Source organism: Sphaeramia orbicularis, chromosome 9 (assembly GCF_902148855.1).
Source record: "Sphaeramia orbicularis chromosome 9, fSphaOr1.1, whole genome shotgun sequence".
NCBI lineage: Eukaryota > Metazoa > Chordata > Actinopteri > Kurtiformes > Apogonidae > Sphaeramia > Sphaeramia orbicularis.
This window is the reverse complement of record NC_043965.1, coordinates 41,395,043-41,416,080: the sequence shown is the minus strand read 5'-3', so window position 1 is coordinate 41,416,080 and position 21,038 is coordinate 41,395,043. Positions and strand designations below refer to the sequence as shown.

At 37.4% G+C, this 21,038-nt stretch overlaps 1 protein-coding gene across 1 annotated transcript in view; it reads left to right on the top strand.

The window, feature by feature from the left end:
• sfrp1a (secreted frizzled-related protein 1a) overlaps positions 1-8,550 on the top strand; it is a 76,108-nt gene extending 67,558 nt beyond the window's left edge. The window contains exon 3 of the mRNA XM_030144140.1: positions 5,293-8,550. Within this exon, the coding sequence (XP_030000000.1) occupies positions 5,293-5,618 (326 nt within the window). The 3' untranslated portion in view covers positions 5,619-8,550. The remainder of the gene's footprint in view (positions 1-5,292) is intronic.
• Positions 8,551-21,038: the final 12,488 nt, after the last annotated feature.

Sequence of the window (21,038 nt, the reverse complement as noted above, 5' to 3'; positions counted from 1 at the left end):
ACATTGACAAAGAGAAAAATTTGGAGTTGTGAGTATTTATGGGTTATTATGATAGTATTTTACTGATCTGACCCACTTGAGATTAAATTGGTCTGTATGTGGAACCTGAACTAAAATGATTAATATCTTCAGTGTAATTTTTGCATTTCACACATTCATCCCAGGGGCCAGACTGGACCCTTTGGTGGGCCGGATTTGGCCCCCGAGCCGCATGTTTGAAACCTCTGATGTACATTTAATAATGAGAAAATGAATCTATGCATGTACCAGATTTGAATGAGACAAATAAATGTGTTAAAGTAGATGCAGCAGGCTTTCGTAGAAGCAGCCTTCATTCTAAATTCATACCATGTATACAAAAAGGATGCAGGTATCTGGAAAAATTGATATTTTCTTCTACATTTTGCCTTTTATTTACATGAAAACTCCAGTTTAAGTTACCGAAAAATGATTATTTCTGAAAACTTCAGCCAAAGTGAAGAACTCTGTGTTCATGCTTGCGTGCATACAAGGAGAAACTGAATTTTAAGGTCCTGAACATGGAAATATGCGACAAAAAAATACACCAACATCATCTGTTTGACCAGGGGTGTCAAACTCATTTTAGTTCAGGTGCTACATACCAGTATGGACCAGTAAAATAATAACATAATATCTTATAAATAATGACAACTCCATTTTTTTTTTCTGTTTGTTTTAATTTTAAAAAAGCAAAATTACAATATGAAAATGTAATTATGAAAATGTGACTATAACCTGAACATGAGCAACCTGAAAAATAAGTGAATTTCAATAATATTATATCTCAGTTTCTCATTTACACATGTGCATTACATACAGATTTCAGTGGATCTACAAAGATACAAAACATTTAGTAACACACTGCAAATTATTTGGTTCTTCCCAAGATAAAAAAACAACAACTCAGATTTAGAAGAAGAATTTAGATCATTTATCTTGATTTAAGAGTTAATTTCTTATATTTAGTGTTCAGCCTTAGACCATAATCTTATTTCCTGATTTAACAAATTTTAATTCAAATGAAATTATATTGCTGCACGGACAGATAATTTCACTTGTTTTAAGTACCTTTTACCTCAGATTTAGTGTTTTTATCTTGTTTTTGGAGTGCAGGCATCTGGAACTTAAACATATATTACACTGGTCAAAAACAAATTTATTGTTTAAGTTTTTTGAGCTGATTTAGGATAATTTTGGTGTGCTGAATCCAAAAATCACATTAATTTTGCTCAATCAGGTCAACTTTCTGAACTATGCTACATATTGGCTTTTTAACATTTTTGCTTACATTTATGGGCATTTTCACATCATATGATACAAAATTCTTTCATATTTCTTGCACTAAACAAGTTCTGAAGATTTTACTTTTGCCAATTTATGATTAATGTTTTTTTTAATATTACAGTTGAATGAAATGGCTTCGACTAGAAGATCTTGCAAAAATAAGCCTGACGTATTCCGCTACATCTGCAGTGAATACACCATTGTACCTAACAGGAATCAAGTCACAAGTTTCATAAAGTGTGCTTACCAATCTTATTTTGGTATTAATTATTATATTTTGTGAGAAGATCAAATTTTTCAAAATCAAATTAGCAAAAAACCCTGACCTGATTGAGAAAAACTGATGTCATTTTTGGATTTAGCGGTGCAAAATGGTCCTAATTCAGTTGAAAAAACCTAGACAACTTGCAAAAAACATTTTTTTGTAACCCAGTGTTATTTAATATCATAATAAAACAACTAGTCATAACTCAGTGACACCCTTGACTGTTAATGTTTTCTGTGTAATTTTTATAATTTGTAAATTCATCCCATGGGCCGGATTGGACCCTTTGGTGGGCTGTTTTTGGCCCCCAGGCTGTATGTTTGACACCCCTGTGTACCATCTCTGTTTATCTTAACCCTAACCCCATAATAACACTCTATTTGTATTTATGTGAGTTTGTGTTGATGAAAATTAGGGCTGGACGATTTTGGCCAAAAATAAAACCCTGATTTTTTTTTTCGTTTAAAAACAAAATTTTCGATTTCAATTTTGATTTTTGGGTAAAACTACAAAAGACAACAGAAGTCGGCATTTCGGAATGTCGTTTTCTTGTGCAGCCTGCAATTCAATGCACTGCTCCCACCCTGGTGTGTGATGATGTCTGAGGTGCTGAAATAAGTTGGTTGTGCTGCTGTCTGTAACTGATAACAAAATAGATTACCATAACTATGCAGATGACACACAGCTCTACATTTCAATGTCCCTAGGTGACCATAGCCCCATACAAGCACTGGGTAAATGCATGGAGCAAATATCTGAATGGATGGGCCATAATTTTCTTCAGTTAAACAGAGAAAAAACTGAGGTAGTCGTTTTTGGACCCAAGAAGGAACATCTTAGAATCAGCATGCAGCTCCAGTCACTTCAGTTAAAAACCTCAGACCAGGCCAGGACTCTGGGTGTTGTCATGGATTCAGACCTGAATTTTAAAAACCACATACAAACAATTACAAAGTCAGCTTACTATCACCTCAAGAACATTTCTAGGATTAAAGGACTGATGTCGCAGCAGGACCTTGAAAAACTTGTTCATGCATCTTTAGTTGAGTTGACTACTGTAACAGTATCTTCTCTGGTCTGCCTAAAAAGTCTATCCGACGACTGCAGCTGATCCAGAATGCTGCTGCTCCAGTCCTCACTAAGACCAAGAGAGTGGACCACATCAGTCCAGTTCTGAGGTCTCTACAGTAGCTCCCTGTCTCTCAGAGAATAGACTTTAAAATTCTCTTGCTAGCATATAAAGCACGGAATGGTTTAGGCCCAAAATCCTTCTAGTCCAGTATGAACCATTCTAGTCCAGTATGAACCATCCAGACCACTCAGGTCATCTGGTGCAGGTCTGCTCTGTGTTCCAAAAGTCAGAAATAAACATGGAGAATCAGCGTTCAGTTTCTATGCTCCGTATATCTGGAACAAACTACCAGAAAATATCAGGTCTGCTGAGAGTCTGAGTTCTTTTAAGTCCAGGTTCCAGACTCACCTGTTCACTGCTGCCTTTGACTAAAAGGCTTTTGACTTTTTGCATTTTATATTATCTTTTGAAACTCTATACTGCAACTCTTACTTTAATATGTATGTGTTTTTTGTTTTTTGTTTTTTTATTTTATGTGTTGTTTTCTTACTTGCTGTTTTTAATCACCTTTTACATGTTTCTTTTATAATGTTTTAAATGTGTTTCTTTTTATTTCAATGTCCTGTGTGAAGCACCTTGAATTGCCTTGTTGCTGAAATGTGCTATACAAATAAATTTGCCTTGCCTGGCCTTGATACCACCTTCAGGCTGAGTTTGCAGCAAGGAATGGTTTGGGCTTCATTGGAAACTTCGAAGCCATACCAATTCCATAAAATGGACTTGCTCTGGCTATTTTTAGCAACAAACTTCTCACTCTCCTTAGTAAACACCATTTGTGTACTGGTGTGTGGAGACCAAAAACTGAGGAGCCTGCTCTCCCAGTGAGGAGGAGGAGCCTGAAGAGATGAAATTCGATTTGACGATTATCCTTTTTTAAACATCGACCTAAATTAAATAATCCGATTTCGATTTACGATCAATGAATCGTGCATCCCTAATGAAAATTATGATGTAGGGTCAAAACACGGTATTTGAAATCTCTCTGATGGGACATTTTAGAGACAATTCTACAGATTAGTGTTGCTAAATGACCCACATTTTTACTTTTAAATTCATTTTTCCTTTAGTTGGACCATTAGGGATTATCCAAAACAAGGAGCTACTTTATATTGAAATAAATGTCGGAATGGCAATCAATTAAAGTTCGCTCTCAGACGGGACATTACTATGTTCTGACCCTGTACGATGTTGTTACCGAAAACGGAGGAGAGGAAATATTCGTAAATATATATATATATGTTAGGGCTGGGCAAGTTAATTCGTTATTACTGCATTAACACATTCATTAAATAACGCCGACAATTTTTTTTATATCACGTTAATACTGTTTTATTATTATTATTCTGCCCCACTTGTGTGCGTGTAGCGATTAGCTCGCCAGATAGACAACAGGTTTCCCAAGAAAAGCCGGATGCTGAAAACTTCTCTCCATATCTTTTACTTGAGACATTTACATGGCATTATACATTTAAATGAATGGGAGAAAGATCGCTAGCTCGATGCTAACTTGAATGGGAAAATCCATAAATACGCTAACGATTAGCATTTACAGAGTACCTTAAGATTTACAATGTCTTTTTATTAGGAAAACAAAGGTTCACATCAGAGATATTTTATACTATTCATTCTTACAACAACTGAACATAAAATACTCACAGGGAAACGTTTTTCGGGCCATACAAACAGAGTGAAAGAAACGTGTCTGTTAGTTCCTTCTTATGTCCGAACTGGCTACGGGAACACCGCAAGTACAAAACATACGTTAGTGCAACTTATTTCAACCACTAAAGGGCCCCCTTTGCTTGCTTTTAACAACTGAACATCACATAATATTTTGAAAGTCCGTTGCTCTTGCCGTCTGAATATACGTAGGTTTCAACCAATGACAGCATTTGGGGTGGGCTTAAGACTCCTGTCAATCACTCACAACCAGAAATAAACGGGTGGGGACATAAACATGGAGAAAAGTACTGCAATGTGGAATTATTTTTTATTACTGGAGTACTTCCAGTCTGAAATATCACTTAAAGGCAATACACGCTGTTGATGCCGGCAACCCCACCCCCTATAATTATGCAATTAATCATGATCAATTGCAGAAATCCACGCGATTAATTGCGATTAAAAAATTTTAATCGCTGCCCAGCACTAATATATAATTATGAATACATGGCTACATGTATATATGGTATCAGTTTTATATGTGCACATACCAGAATAAAATATTAATGTTTGTTATGAAAGCTTGAAATCCAAACGTATGTCTTGAAACCAGTGTTTGTGTATGATACAGCATATAAATAATCACTGACTTGTATTGCAGAAAGTGCAGCATATGTATAGAATATCGCATTAGCATATTTTTTCACGCCTGAAGTGAAAGTGCTGACTTCGCCACCAATGCTTCTCTATCATGTTTTATTTTGTAGCCGCTACAGGATGGTTATCACTGTGCATGTCTAACATTTACATACATAAAATATTAAGTCTCCAAAGGGATCGGATGTGTTTACAGCGAACTCTTTGTGCAGAAGTAATCCGCCTTTCAGCATGAGCTAACCTGTACCGTACTCTGTGTCTGTGTTCGCAGCGTTCAAAGCCAAGATCAAGGAGGTGAGACGGGAAAACACGGACCGCAAGGTGGTTCTGCAGAAGAGGAAGAAAATGATTAAAATGGGAAACCTAAAGAAGAAGGACTTGAAGAAGCTGGTGTTGTACTTGAAGAACGGCGCGGACTGTCCCTGCCAGCAGCTGGACAACCTGGCCAACCAGTATTTAATCATGGGCCGCAAGGTGGACCAGCAGTACCTGCTCACGGGCATCCACAAGTGGGACAAGTCCAGCAAAGAGTTCAAAAAGGCCATCAAGAAACTCAAGACCCACAAATGTCCCGCCTTCGAGAACGTCTTCAAATAATATGACCTCCCCTGTCATTGGGTCGTATCTCATCCTACGTATGAACTTGCACAAGCGTTAAAATCCCAAACTTTGCTTTCTATTGTCCTGTTTATATATCTATATATCTTTGTATATTTACAGATATACTTTGAAATGTCCATTGTTGAGTTTTAATTGAATGTGGTGAGTGATGACGCCACAAAGTAAAGGGTTGGTTTTCTTTCTCTTCCTTCTTTTGAAAAAAAGGACATTATGCTAAAAAAAAAAAAAAAAAAACCCTTCCTCACTGAAATCAATTCCATCGTATGTGTAGATACTTTTATGATCTTCCATCTTGCTGCGACAGGTTAGGAGTAGACATTTCGGGGACTTATTCACATTCTTGCTGAGAGTTGGATAAGAGGATTGAAACTACTTTCACGTCTGTATGTTAAATATAAAGCTAGAACTGTTGCATAACTAGCATGTGGTTAGCTTAGCTTGAAGACAGAAAACCTGCATATCCATTAGGAAAAAAACTACAAGTAGCCCGTTTTTTGTTTTGTTTTGTTTTGGGCATCATATGATCAAATATGAAATAGCAGCGGTCTCTATTTTTTGTTAGAATTGATCTCTAGCATGTGGTTAGCTTAGCTTGAAGACAGAAAACCTGCATATCCATTGGAAAAAAAGCTACAAGTAGACAGTTTTTTTGTTGTTTTTTTTTTTTGTTTTTGGCATAATATGATCAATCAAATTTGAAATAGCACTGGTCGCTATTTTTTTGTTAGAAATTATCTCTAGCATGTGGTTAGCTTAGCTTGAAGACAGAAAACCTGCATATCCACAGGACAAAAAAAAACTACAAGTAGCCAGTTGTTTTTTTCTTTTGTTTTTGGCATAATATGATCAATCAAATTTGAAATAGTACTGGTCTCTATTTTTTGTTACAAATGATCTCTAGCATGTGGTTAGCTTAGCTTGAAGACAGAAAACCTGCATATCCATTGGGGAAAAAACTACAAGTAGCCAGTTTTTTTTGTTTGTTTGTTTGTTTGTTTTTGGCATAATATGATAAATCAAATTTGAAATTGTACTGGTCTCTATTTTTTGTTAGAAATGATCTCTAGCATGTGATTAGCTTAGCTTGAAGACAGAAAACCTGCATATCCATTGGAAAAAAAGCTACAAGTAGCCAGTTTTTTTTTTTTTTTTTTTTTTTTTGTTTGTTTGTTTGTTTGTTTTTGGCATAATATGATCAATCAAATTTGAAATAGCACTGGTCTCTATTTTTTGTTAGAAATGATCTCTAGCATGTGATTAGCTTAGCTTGAAGACAGAAAACCTGCATATCCATTGGAAAAAAAGCTACAAGTAGCCAGTTTTTTTTTTGTTTTGTTTTTTTGTTTTTGTTTTGTTTTTGTTTTTTTTTTTTGTTTGTTTGTTTGTTTTTGGCATAATATGATCAATCAAATTTGAAATAGCACTGGTCTCTATTTTTTGTTAGAAATTATCTCTAGCATGTGATTAGCTTAGCTTGAAGACAGAAAACCTGCATATCCATTGGAAAAAAAGCTACAAGTAGCCAGTTTTTTTTTTTTTTTTTTTTGTTTTTTGTTTTTTGTTTGTTTGTTTGTTTGTTTTTGGCATAATATGATCAATCAAATTTGAAATAGCACTGGTCTCTATTTTTTGTTAGAAATTATCTCTAGCATGTGATTAGCTTAGCTTGAAGACAGAAAACCTGCATATCCATTGGAAAAAAAGCTACAAGTAGCCTTTTTTTTTGTTTTGTTTTGTTTTGTTTTGTTTTGTTTTTGGCATAATATGATCAATCAAATTTGAAATAGCACTGGTTTCTATTTTTTGTTAGAAATGAGCTACCTTGTGCTAAATCTTTCGTACAAATGACAAAAGTGCTGGTTAGCTGATGTCTTCAGTGTTATTTCACATACATATTGGTTTATTTACTTTTATACAATACATTTATACATCTTCCACTAGAAATAACCTGTAAAGTGACTGTACTGTAATATGCAGACAGTGTTTTGAAGTAGAAAACCCATTTTCTCATTGTCAGAATTTCACATTTTGACCTAAAACTGTACCTTGGAAACTACATCCAACCAGCATTTTTTGACTTAATTTGCTTTATGAGTGACTCAAACTTGGCAAAGTCAAAAGCATTTTACTTGTAGACCAGTCTAGTCGATGTTAGAGATTCCAGGAGATGGATTTTTGTTTCTAATCTACTCCTACTACATTTTTATGCTAGCTTTAGCTTCATATTTAACTCGTCCTCTCATCTAGCCTTTAGCAAGAAAGCAAATAAGCACAAAAACTTCTACCTATTCCAATAAATCTCTCTATTTTCTTTGTTTATTAATGACCGTCCAATCAAGGATTACAGAATTAGCAGTTGTTGGTATGTTAATGCCGCAGAGAGCAGCTTCAGGACGGTTTCCAGTTGAATAACTTATTGAGAGACGTATGAAAGAGCGCTGCCGTCAGATGATCGTGCCGTCAAATGACTGCACTGCAAACTGTTCCTGTTCATTTCTTCCCTTTTGTTGTTATATAGTTCTTTTATTACTTGAAAGAGAATCATAACCACAAATCTGCAGCGCCACATATGGTGTAGGCCTGGCTGGCAGTATAGTCTGATTTCATGCTCATATGTGTTTTCCTATGATTTCCTCTGAGGATTTTCTGTTTTGTCTTGATCCAGTCTAATTACAGTAATCATTGGTAACGGAAATGCATTTTAGTTTTATACATTTAAAGGTGCAAAAAGTATCAAAGTGCAAATATTGCCAACTCTGTGTTTTGGTTTGTTTTGCTCAGTGTTACTGGTCCGTTTTAGCACTATTTTCTTTCCTGATTTGAATGTCAGCAGTGCATTGCTGCCTATTTACGTGTACATACAAATTTTACATAAATATTGAAAAATTAAAAAGGTGTCTGTGATATTGTTATTTTCTTAAGTGTCTTTTTGCAGATTGAAATCATTCACAAACACTGTTTAATGAAATTTAGATATAGGAAACTCCCACCAACTTGACTGACTTTGATTGCATTCACTTCATAACCAAATATTGAATCCTTTAGATCAGGGGTCTCAAACTCATTTTCTTTCATGGGTCACATTCAGCCACATTTGCTCTGCAGTGGGCCGGACCAGTAAAATAATAGTATAGTAACCTATAAATAATGACAACTCCAAATTTTTATCTTTGTTTTAGTGCCAAAAAACCCCATTAAATTATGAAAATACTTACTTTTATAAACTATCCAAACAAAAAAGATGTGAATAACCAAAAAAAAAAATACTGAAATTTTGTAAGAAAAATAAGTGCTATTTTAACCCTTTCATGCATGAATTATGAGAACTTTGGTCATTATTTTTTTCTTTAGTGATTTTATTCCTCTTTAGGCATGAAAAAAACAATGCAATTGAAATTTTTTATGACCCTATTTGTCATGGAGTTACAAAAATGTCCACTCAGCTGAACACCATGCGTTTAATTTTTGAAGCAAAGTAACATGTATTTAAAACCCATCATCAGAAAGTGATAAACTGTGTGAAAACTATGAAATAAAAACATCTTTAATGCTGCTAATGCTCACATTTTAACATACTCTAATAGTAGTTGTTACTCAATTCATAGAGATAATATGCATTAAAAAAAAAAAAAAGTTTTTCTGTGTCGTTTTGTTTTTTTTGTTTCTTTTGAAGAAAACTGTTAATTCCAGTCTAATGACAATTAGCAGTTGATTTACACTCAAACATGTCAGCGCAGATCAGATTTATCAAGAACGGCAAAGTTACAGTAATGGTATGAATTGCAGTGTTTGGGATGATGCATAAGTGTCTACTGTGTTGGCTGATACGGAACTAAAACAACAAAACCCATGAATATATAACTGTTCACTGTAGTGACCACTATGCATGAAAGGGACCAATAAAATAATAACATAATAACCTATAAATAATGACAACTCCAAATTTTTACCTCCGCCAAGGAGGTTATATTTTTGCCAGGGTTTGTTTGTCTGTCTGTCTGTCTGTTTGTCTGTCCGTTAGTGTGCAACATAACTCAAAAAGTTATGGACAGATTTTGATGAAATTTTCAGGGTTTGTTGGAAATGGGATAAGGAAGAAATGATTAAATTTTGGTGGTGATCGGGGGTGGGGGGGCCCACGGGGGGGCCACTGATCAGCCGTGGCGGAGGTCTGCACTCTCCGAGTGCTTCTAGTTATCTTTGTTTTAGTGCAAAAAACACCCATTAAATTATGAAAATACTTACTTTTATAAACTATCCAAACAAGAAAGATGTGAATAACCTGAAAAAACTGAAATTTGTTAAGAAAAATAGTGCAATTTTAACAATATTATGCCTCAACTTATCAATTATACACATGCATTATGGATCAGATCTACAAAGCCACTAAACACTTAGTAACAGGCAGAAAATTGTTAAAATTGTGCTTAATTTTCTTTCTACATTTCAGGTTGTTCATATTTGTTCAGGTTATTCACATTTCATTGTTACAGGATAGTTTGTAAATGTAAATATTTTCATAATTCAATGTTATTTTTTGCACTAAAACAAAGACAAAAGTTTGAAGATTTCAATATTTATAGGCATAATGTAATATTATTTTTTTCACATCAAACCAAGAAGAAAATATCAGTAAATTAAATACAGGATAATACATGTTTTTCTCTGAAAAAGCACAAAATAAAAAGGAAAATATTACAGTAAATGGTTATATATCATTTAAGAAAGGTTAAATCTAGAGGAATATTCATTTGGGAACTGTCACAAAAGTAGCACTGGGTCTGTATGGATTAAATCTATCATTTTTATATGAAACTCTTTCTCCAGCGTCTTATCATTAGCTAACTAGCATACAACCAGTGGCGATTTCTCACAGACTGCAAGGGAAGCCCAGCTTCCCCTAAAATTACAAAAATTAAATGGTTAAATATGTACAGTTGTGTTGACATTTCATTGTCCACAAATGTGTTAGAACACGTTCATCTCACAGACGAGTTCGTTCAGAATCAGCTTTATCACAAATCAACAGACTCGATGTTGTTCACTTCTCATACATTCCCGTTGCGCTGTTTTCTCATTCGATCTCTGCTCAGTGCATTTGTCCGTAGACACTCAGCGTCCATGCACTTCAATGGGACTGAGTGGAACAGTTTTTTTCATTGCCTCAAAACTGGGCGATAATTGGATAAATGGCACGATGTTGTCCCGCCCCCGGACGCTCAGCGTCTCTGGGGGTGAATGGAGCTGTGGGCGGAGCTCAGCTGGGCTGGACGCCGGGCTTCCATGTGCTGATTGGAGGATCGGTCGAAAGGCTGAATCCCATTTGATTGACAGCTATTTTGAGATCTACTCCTTCACTGACACAGTTCAGTTTAATACCGTCACACATTCTGCTGTGAAATTGAGAGAGAAACCACTATGAAATGCTTTGTTCATTTCTTGCACTGTAAATAAAACACACTCATTGTTCTTCCTTGTTTCAATTTAACATAATTTCAACGTTTTCTTGTTTACTTGGTTCGATAAGGTCACTGACCATTTTCTTAAAAAAGGAACGGAGGGATGAATTTATGTTTAAATAACTTGACAAATTTTTTTTGTGATGCAAGCCGACAATGAGCTTGCTCTCTCTGAAAGACGAGCAGCCACCACTGCATACAACAGTGTGAAAAATGGTGCTTGAATTTCAATTTTTGGGGCAAATTGGTGAAGGAGTTCATCAAGTGCAATGTTCATAGCTTTATTCTAGATACCCGCCATTATGTAATATCTGAAAAATTGCAAAGACCGTGTAATCTCTTATCGTTTTTCACCCTTCATTTCAGTCTTTGCGTGTTTCGTGTGGTGCTGTTAAAACAAACCACAGCGTCAACGGCCAAAACAGCCAGCGTTTGCTTTGACAATCACGTCAAGCAGTCAAGAGTGCACTTCTTCCATAGCTGTGCCAAATCTACATTTTCACGCTCGACAAAGACACAGCATTTTTGCATAACCCTCCCAACCCTTTGCCGCATGCACACACATACATGTAAACCTCGTGGCCTGCAGTCTGGATGTGTTCGGATTCAGGTTCTCTGTGGTTTCACAGGCTGTTAGCTGCTTGGTATGTGGTGTGCAAATGCTAATCCTAAGATATACATCATCAACAGCTTGCAGCCATAGCGAACTTTAATGTTTTCTTAACCAAAGGGTAACGCTCTCTAATCAACTGTCAAATTTTAAAGCTTTGTTGTTTGGATTGGTTTCCATGCTGAACAGGTATGTCTCTGGTGTCATTCCGTTAGATTCATGAACAGTAAGACGCAAATGCAAAACCCAGCGGAGGCTTATTAACTGGCCTCTGTTTCCACTGAATAGCATAGATTTGAGTAATTCATTGTTGAATCTGTAAATGTGAATACTTTTATGTGCTGAAATCCATCATGTCAGTGCAACATGTGTAAACAACAAAACATGAAACCATTGTGTCAATAAAAAGGCTTGTTAAAGACCAGGAAGTATCAAACGGACCAACGTCTTGCCCATCTGGTTCCAGTAATGGCTTTGGTATTGGAAAATATATCTCAGATGTGGACTTTGCTTTCTAATCATTACTTCAGCTGCCTTCAAAAGAGCCCCAGAAAACCCGGGGCCAGGATCCAGCTTTGTCCTATTAAGAGATGATCTGCAAAAAAACATCCCGTTGGATTCGTCGTCTAGCTGAAAACCTCACATTGACAAAACTGATGAAGTGATATTTTGATTGGTTCTCTGTCAGGGGTTAGGGGAGGATTTGGTTGTTCCTCCGGTTTTAATGCCGTGGACTTCAGCCTCTGTGTCGACATGCTACTAAGATTTCTACAGATCTGACGCACAGTATGTAAAATGTACGAAAACCTCACAATGTCAACAAGTGCGATAAAAAGTAAAAACCTGTACTTCCTTTCTACATCAGTACTAGAACAATAGCTCTCAATAGTAATAAATTAAGCTAAAATAACTTTAAAAAAAAATACCACTTAAATCAATCATTCTAGCAATTACTGAATTTCATTTAAGCACACAAACTAGGGTTCCTTTGTCTGGCTTTTCCCATACACCTTTTCTTTCTAGCCTGAAAAGCAATTACACTCCATTTTTACCATTTTCCATTTTTAAGGGGTATTGTTTTTGGTTCAGTTTGTTTGTTTGTTAACACTGTAGCAGCAAAACTATTGGTTGAATTCATACCAAATTTGGTTTATAGATTGCCAGTGACCCAGAATAGATTTCATAAAATTTTGGGAAAAGTAGGTCAAAGATACACATTTTTATGATTGTTTTTTTTTTTTTTTTTTTTTCTTTTTTTCCCCATTTACTTATAATGGGTGAAATTTCAAATGTCTGTACCAGCAAAACCATTGGTTGAATTCATACCAAATTGACTTAATAAATTGCCAGTGAGCCAGAATGGATCTCATTAAATTTGGGGAGAAATAGGTCAAAGTTAAAATTTTTATGAATTTTTAAAATCTTTTTTTTTCCCCATTTAATTATAATGGGCACAATTTCAAATGTCTGTAGCAGCAAAACTATTGAGTGAATTTATAGAAATTTGGTTAGAGATGGCCAGTGACCCAGAATAGATGTACTACATTTTGGAAAAAGTAGATCAAAGTTTAAATTTTGTATGAATTTTTTTACCGCTTTTTTCCCCCTATTCACTTATAATGGGCAAAAATTAAAATGTCTGTAGCAGCAAAACTATTGGGTGAACTCGTACTAAATTGGGTTTATATATAACCAGTGACCCAGAATAGATGTCATTACATTTTGGGAACACTAGGTCAAAGTTAAATTTTTATGAATTTTTTTTACATCTTTTTTTTCCCCATTTACCTATAATGGGCTACATTTCAAATGTCTGCAACAGCAAAACTATTGGGTGAATTCATACCAAATTTTAGTTTATAGATTGCCAGTGACCCAGAATAGATCTCATTACATTTTGGGAACAGTAAGTCAAAGTTAAAATTTTTTCATGAATTTATTTCATCTTTTTTTCCCCATTTACTTATAATGGGCAAAATTTATAATGTCTGTTGCAGCAAAACTATTGGTTGAATTCAAACCAGATTTGGTTTAGAGATTGCCAGTGACCCAGGATAGAGCTCATTATATTTTGGGAACAGTAGGTTAAAGTTTAAATTTTTAATGAATTATTTACATCTTTTTTTCCCCCATATACTTACAATGGGCAAAAATTAAAATGTGTGTAGCAGCAAAACTACTGGGTGAATTCATACTAAATTTAGTTTATAAATTGACAGTGACCCAGAATAGATGTCAATATATTTTGGGAAAAGTAGGTCAAAGGTTAAATTTTTTATGAATTTATTACCCCCCCCCCCCCCCCCATTTGCTTATAATGGGCGAAAATTAAAATGTCTTTAGCAGCAAAACTATTGGGTGACTTCATATCAAATTTGGTTTCGAGATTGCCAGTGACCCAGAATAGATCTCATGGCATTTTGGGAACAGTAGATTAAAGTTCAAATTTTTTTATGAATTTTCAAAATCTTCCCATTTACTTATAATGGGCAAAATATGTGCACGGAGGTTTGTTGTGCCTGGCACCACTTGTTTGCATTTGTAATTCATTGTACGAGTGAATTAAAAGTTCATTCCTCTGCACAAAACTTCCAAAACATCAGCTATTATGTTTCTTCACTACTTTATTTTTAACTAAATCAAGTCTTGACTATTATACTCCCACAAATACTACCATATGGTGTGTTTTTTCATCTGCAGTTGAAAACAGTCCTTCAGAAATGCATTATTTACTCCTATTTAAGGTTGTTAAAAAGATAAATAAAGAAGATGGTAGTATTAGGATATTGTTAAAATGTATTATATTATAGTAGGAGACAATAGGAAACTGCTGCAGAAACTTTTCCTACATGTGAAGGTGGGCTGTAGATAATAAGTCCACGCCATAAGACGCTCTACTTACCTCTTTTTCTTATTACAGAGACACATCTGGGAGACTTTTGAACACTGTCTGTTTAAGATGCAACTCTTCACATTAACAGGAGGAAACAATAAAGTGGTATTAAGACTTATAGTGCAAATATTTGGCAGCAAATAGACCATCGTAACTTGACTTTCTTTCCTTTTTCTTTTTTGTTTCCTCACATCGGGTCCAAATGTTGAGTTTTATGGATCTCTGAACCATGTCTGAGCCTTGAGGTTTTAAAAAGTGAGGCCCTTTTTCTGTTCTTAATCCATGTATGTGCCTTCAAAGCTGCATGGTGCCATTTCCCCAACTGCTATAAAACCATCCTTTGTATTTAACGGTATAGCTGTCTTCTCTGTTTTATGGCGCACTGTCAGTAGCCAGCAAGTTAAAAGGGTCATTTTAGAGGATTTTTTTTTTTTTTTTTGTGTAGACAGCTTAGTCAGCCATTACACGCTCCGTCATAAAGAGGGAACATGTATACAAATCACATTTAGAATCTGTTATTAAAATGATTTCCTGTAGTCGCATAAATAAAATACATCCTCTTTAGCACAGTTTGGATTGCGTATTGAAAGTTTTATGAACAAAATTGGCAATGCTTTAGCTTTCCCAGACTGTGTGTATATATATGTGTGTGTGTGTGTGTGTGTGTGTGTGTGTGTGCGCATACGTTAACATCATTTCAATACACAAGCGTTTATGGCTCATTTACTGATCCTGATCTTCAGACCAAACCATTAATGGATCTGGCTCATATGCAGGAATAAAAAAGAAGGATGAGTCGACGCGTCGCCTCAGAGACCAGGTTCCTCTGGAATTCTGGGATCGCACTCAATTTAACAGATTAGTCATATCAATCTTGCGGCTGTTAACCCGCCCAGAACCTCGGGCTGTTTGTCTCTCGCCGGTGCATGCGATTATGACTATAGCAGTCACTTAAATTCAGCGGGGAAAAGGGGAGAACCTGGAGGCAGAATAAAACAGAGAAACAATTGTTTTCGTTTTCACACAAGTCCGCAGGGGAGCAGGAGTAGGGGGGTGGGGTAGGGTGGGGGTGGGGGGTTGGAGAGGTGGGAATGGGCTACACATGTGGCCGGCAGCCATATGTTTTTGAATAATAGCCATTAGTTTTAAGAGGATGATGTCACTGTAGGTTTGCTGTTCCAGTAACTATATTCCTCCAGTCCTGGATCAGGTCCCTGAAATGACTCCTGCTATGCATGATGCTTAGTTTTCGTTCAGGAAGGTGAGGAAATACTTGCGGTAAACCTGGATTGATCAGTGAGTGTACGCTAACCAAGGTTATAATAGTTTTGGATTTTTCATTCTAGTTTAGTTTTATTTAGTTTTGACTTTTTTTCTCTAACTCAGTTGGTTTTAATTCGTTTTTAGAGCACGCTGGCTAGTTTTTATTAGTTTTCTTTTTTTTTTTTTTTTCAAAATGCTTCGTTTTAGTATTAATTTTAGTTTTGTCGTATCTTCTATCTTCTTTGCCGTCATATTCAAATAAATCCCATAATAAATCTCTGCTGCTTTCTCCCAACTTTAGTCTCCATGTTGCAGGTAGAGTGGGACGAGAAGACGACTCTAAATGACAAGTGATGAGAAGCGATGGATTGTGAAGTGTCGTATGGTGCCGCTAGCTAAAATTGCTAGAGCGAAATAAATCGATTTCGTATCAGTCCGACATTGACAAAATCGAAAACGAAGGGAATTTTATCCATAATTTTTTTACGTTTCAGTTAGTTTTGTAAGCTCACAATACAGTTTCAGTTAGTTATCGTTTTTTCTTTTAATTATAGTTTTTATTTATTTCAGTTAACGAAAATGTTTTTTCAAAAGTTTTTGTTAACGATAATAACCTTGACTAGGGATGGGAATCGAGAACCAGTTCTTTTTGAGAACCGGATCCCAGTAGCTCGATTCCTTGGAATCGTTTGCCTGCCTGCTTAATGATTCTGCTTATCGATTCCGCCTTCATTGAGCATGCACGATGACGTCACACGTACACTGCATTGTTTTGGTCGGAATGTAGCCAACATGGTGTTGAGGCAGAAACGGTCTAAAAAGACGACACCAGATCCACTGGAACACTGGCAAAGCTTCCATGTCTTCAAAAGGGTGGAATCCCTCCAGTCTGCTCAAACATTTGTCCACAGCTTGTGAATTATTTACAGGAATGTCATGTATTTGATACTCTACTTAGAGACGCTTGTGAATGTAACAGCAGAGTGAACACCGGGCCGGTTCCGGTGTGGGCAATAAACATCGTACCCCCTCAAATACAAGTTTCTGAAGGTAGGGGAAAGGAAATGAGGTGAACAACAACGGGAGACGAGACGAGCCGAGTCGAACTGGTTCCATGGTAGAAATGCGGCAATAGAGGAATTAGTAAAGCATCTTAAGTTTCACTTTCACTGCACGCTGCCGCCCCCCCCCCCCCCCCCCCAAACTGGGCCCGGTGTCATCTGTTATTATTATTCGTACATACTGTATATGCTACATTTTCAGTGCAGATATCGAAATATAAAAGACAGTTAATGCAAACACACCCGTTTATATTCTTTTATTCCCTTACCCAATGAGAATCGATAAGCAAAATTGATAATGGAATTGGTAAATTCTTATCGATTGTCATCCCTAACCTCGACGCTAACTCTGCTTGCTAACTTAACGATCACAATGAGATCAGGGTTTAGAATATGAGAGAAACCACCTCGCTCTGTTCAACTGCGGGTGATTTTTTGATTCATTTTGATTCTAAATCATAGTTTTCAACAAGTATTTAAATCTCTTCCTTTTCCGAAACTTCTCACTGGGTCTTATCCTCCTCGCCTGTGGTTTTTGGGCAAATTCAAGGCGCTTGGATAAAGTCGTACGATGCCAGTGTCAACACGGCCATGCTGCTTTGGGAGCACTTCACTGACTAAATCACCAGTGACCAGCCACGAGTTGTAAAAACATTTGATGAAAAAAAAGACAGGATTTACGACGGGACATTAAAAAGCATGAAGACCTGTCAGAAATAACCGCAGAGCCAGGCTGCAATAGGAGCAGCTGGGTCAATACAGGGATCTGATTGTAAAATGTTCTAGATGATTGATTCCTGAAGGGAGTTAACTGCTGTTACATGTTTTAACCTTTTACATTTTCTATGAATTATACTGGAAATGGGCTCCGATGTGTTGCTGGTCAACAGTGATGGTCAAAACATTCCAGCATTCGTTTATGTAATCACCATAAATCCACTTCACGTCAATCACTTTGCTACTTCGTACTATAAAGTTAAAAACATGGCAAACTTTTCTGCAAATAAAACCACGCTGGGCGGTTTTCCCTGTTTGCAACAAGGCACATTTACAACAAATTCTTCATCTGCGTCAGCCGTACAAGCGTTTTAACTGATGTACGAGGAGAACTCCATGGCTCAGAATCAGCCAAATCCATCAAGACAGCCTGTTAAAAGTTCACATGTTGCTCAACAATACTTCTCCTACTTCCAATGCCAACTATTTTAAGTGAATTTCATAAATTGCTCCCCAATAAACCACAAGCAGCTGTAACTTTGCAGAGTTATGACCGGGGATGAAGGGGAGGGTAAACCCACCTCGAGTCACTTTCACCAGTAATAAATGCATCATGGAGGTGACTCATTTGTGTATCTAAAACATGGCAAACCCTTCATTAGGCTGTCGTAATCTCACATCTATACACTACTGTTGAAACTCAATTATTTTTGCAGTGTTGAGGCTTCTTTGGTACAATTCTGACACCCTAACACCTATTTCATCCAGTGATTTATTGCTTTATTTCTGTTTTATTGTCTAAGTCAGTGGTTCCCAGTCAGTGGGGGGGCGTGAGCACTTTTTTTTTTTGGGGGGGGGGGGGGTTGTGACATCATTGTGTGTGCGTGAGTGCATTAGCGACAACTGCTGTACATCACAACATTACAATCCATGAGCAATGAGTGATGAGTGGGGGGGGTGGGGGGGCATATCGTCCGGCACATCGTCCGTACCCCCACAGTCGCAACTTTGTTTTCGGGGGGCAACAAAGAGTCAGTGATGAGGTGAGGGGAGTTAACTTTGACTTTCTCACAACTTTATGTACACGTCCTCCACATACAGGTCCATAGCGTTACTTGTAGAATTTGCCCCCCTATCCCCCAGAGCCCACAATTTTTGGGGGGTGCAGGGGGGCTCATGATGGGAGTGCTCATCATCCATTCCTCCCTGGTCGCGAATTTGTTTTCAGGGGGCAGCAAATAGTCAATGATAAGGTGACGGGAGTTAACTTCCCAGATAGCAAAGAGATACTGAGACGGATCCGGGACAAGAATCGCTGACCGATTTGGCCCGAAACCGCTTGGCAGATCCGGCCCGGTGTCCAGACGCGTATCGGGCCAAAACAGATACTGCTCCGTGAAACGGATCTTCTACAGAAACAGTCCAGCTCTAGCCCAGCTTCACTTTCTCACAGCTTTATGTACACATCCTCCACATACAGAACTGTAGAATTCCGCCCCTACCCCAAATTTTTTTCGGGCATGGGGGGTTCATGATGGGGGGGCCCTCCCTGGTCGCAAATTTGTTTTTGGGAGTCAGCAAATAGTCAATGATAAGGTGAGGGGACCAAACTTTGACTTATAGTTTTATGTACACGTCCTCCACACACAGGTCTGTAGCGTTACTTGCAGAATTTGCCCCCCTACCCCCAGGGCCCACAATTTTTGGGGGGCTTGGTGAGGGTCATGATGGGAGGGCTCATCATCCGTTCCTCCCTGGTCACAAATTTGTTTTTGGGGGGCAGCAAATAGTCAATAATAAGGTGAGGGGACCTAACTTTGACTTTCTTATAACTTTATATACACGTCCTCCACATACAGGTCCATCACGTTACTTGTAGAATTTGCCCCCCTACGCACACAATTTTTTGGGGGTGGGGGGGCTCATGATAGGGGGGGCTCATCATCCGTTCCTCCCTGGTTGCAAATTTGTTTTCAGGGGTCAGCAAATAGTCAGTAATAAGGTGAGGGGACTTAACTTTGACTTTCTCACAACTTTACTTGCAGAATTACAAATTGAAAACATATGTGGGGGTGGGCATATCGTCCGGCACATCATCCGTCCCCCCACAGTTGCAAATTTGTTTCCAGGGGGCAGCAAATAGTCAATGATAAGGTGAAGGGAGTTAACTTTGACTTTCTTATAGCTTTATGTACACGTCCTCCACATAAAGGTCCATCGCATTACTTGTAGAATTTGACCCCCTACCCCCAGAGCCCACAATTTTTTTTTGGGCATGGGGGGGCTCATGATGGGGGGGCCCTCCCTGGTTGCAAATTTGTTTTGGGAGTCAGCAAACAGTCAATGATAAGGTGAGGGGAGTTAACTTTGACTTTCTTACAGCTTTTTGTACACATCCTCCACATACAGGTCCGTCGCGTTACTTGCAGAATTACAAATTGAAAACATATGTAGGAATATGTGGAGGGGGGCACATCGTCCGTCCATCCCTGGTCACAAATTCATTTTCGGGGGGCAGCAGGTACTCCATGATAAGGTAAGGGGAGCTCACTTTCACTTTCTCACTGCTTTATCTATAGAGCTATATAACCCACCACATCCTCCACATACAAGTCCGTTGCGTTACTTGTAGAATTATGCCCGCCCCCCCCCACCACACACACACACCTGCCCACAATTTTTTTTGGGCATTGAAGGGGCTCATGATGCCGTTAGTGGGGCTTGGTTCCAAAAAGGTTGAGAAACCCTGGTCTAAGCTGTTGCCAGAGACATGTTGGTTTAAGCTAAGCAGATTTTTCAAAGCGTAACTTCCAGTACAACACAATATTGGCAAAGACGCAGTGACACAGTGTGATATCTTCAGAGACAATGAGCCTTATGCAAGAACGCCATCATATTCCAATCATGATTTTCTTTTACTCTTTTCTTGGATGACTGGCTTGTTATTACTGTGCCACGTTGGAATCAGCTAATGCTAGCAAGTAAAAGCTTTGATGGATGAATAACTGTCAAGAACAAAATTAAAAATACTTTTAAAAAAATGGTGACTGTGGTGTATGTTTTCCTAACTCTTTTATATGTGGAATTTGAGTGGTTCTTCCGTGGGGTCCGGGGTATGTTTATTGGAACAATGAACGGTGAGAAGAAAAAGTTTCTTGGAGTTAAAATAATAACAGATCTACAGCTATGCATCCTTGGTGTTATCTCCATGTCTGGTCAAAAGGCACATTTTCTGAATATCACATTGTACGCTTCAAAGGTTTCAATCCTACATTCCTGGATTAATGTGCTTACTCCCATGTTATCAGTGTGGTTTGATAAATTGCTATTGGTTTTTCCCTGTAAGAGGTTGTCCAATGTATGCCAAAGAATTTTGGATAAATTTATAAAGAA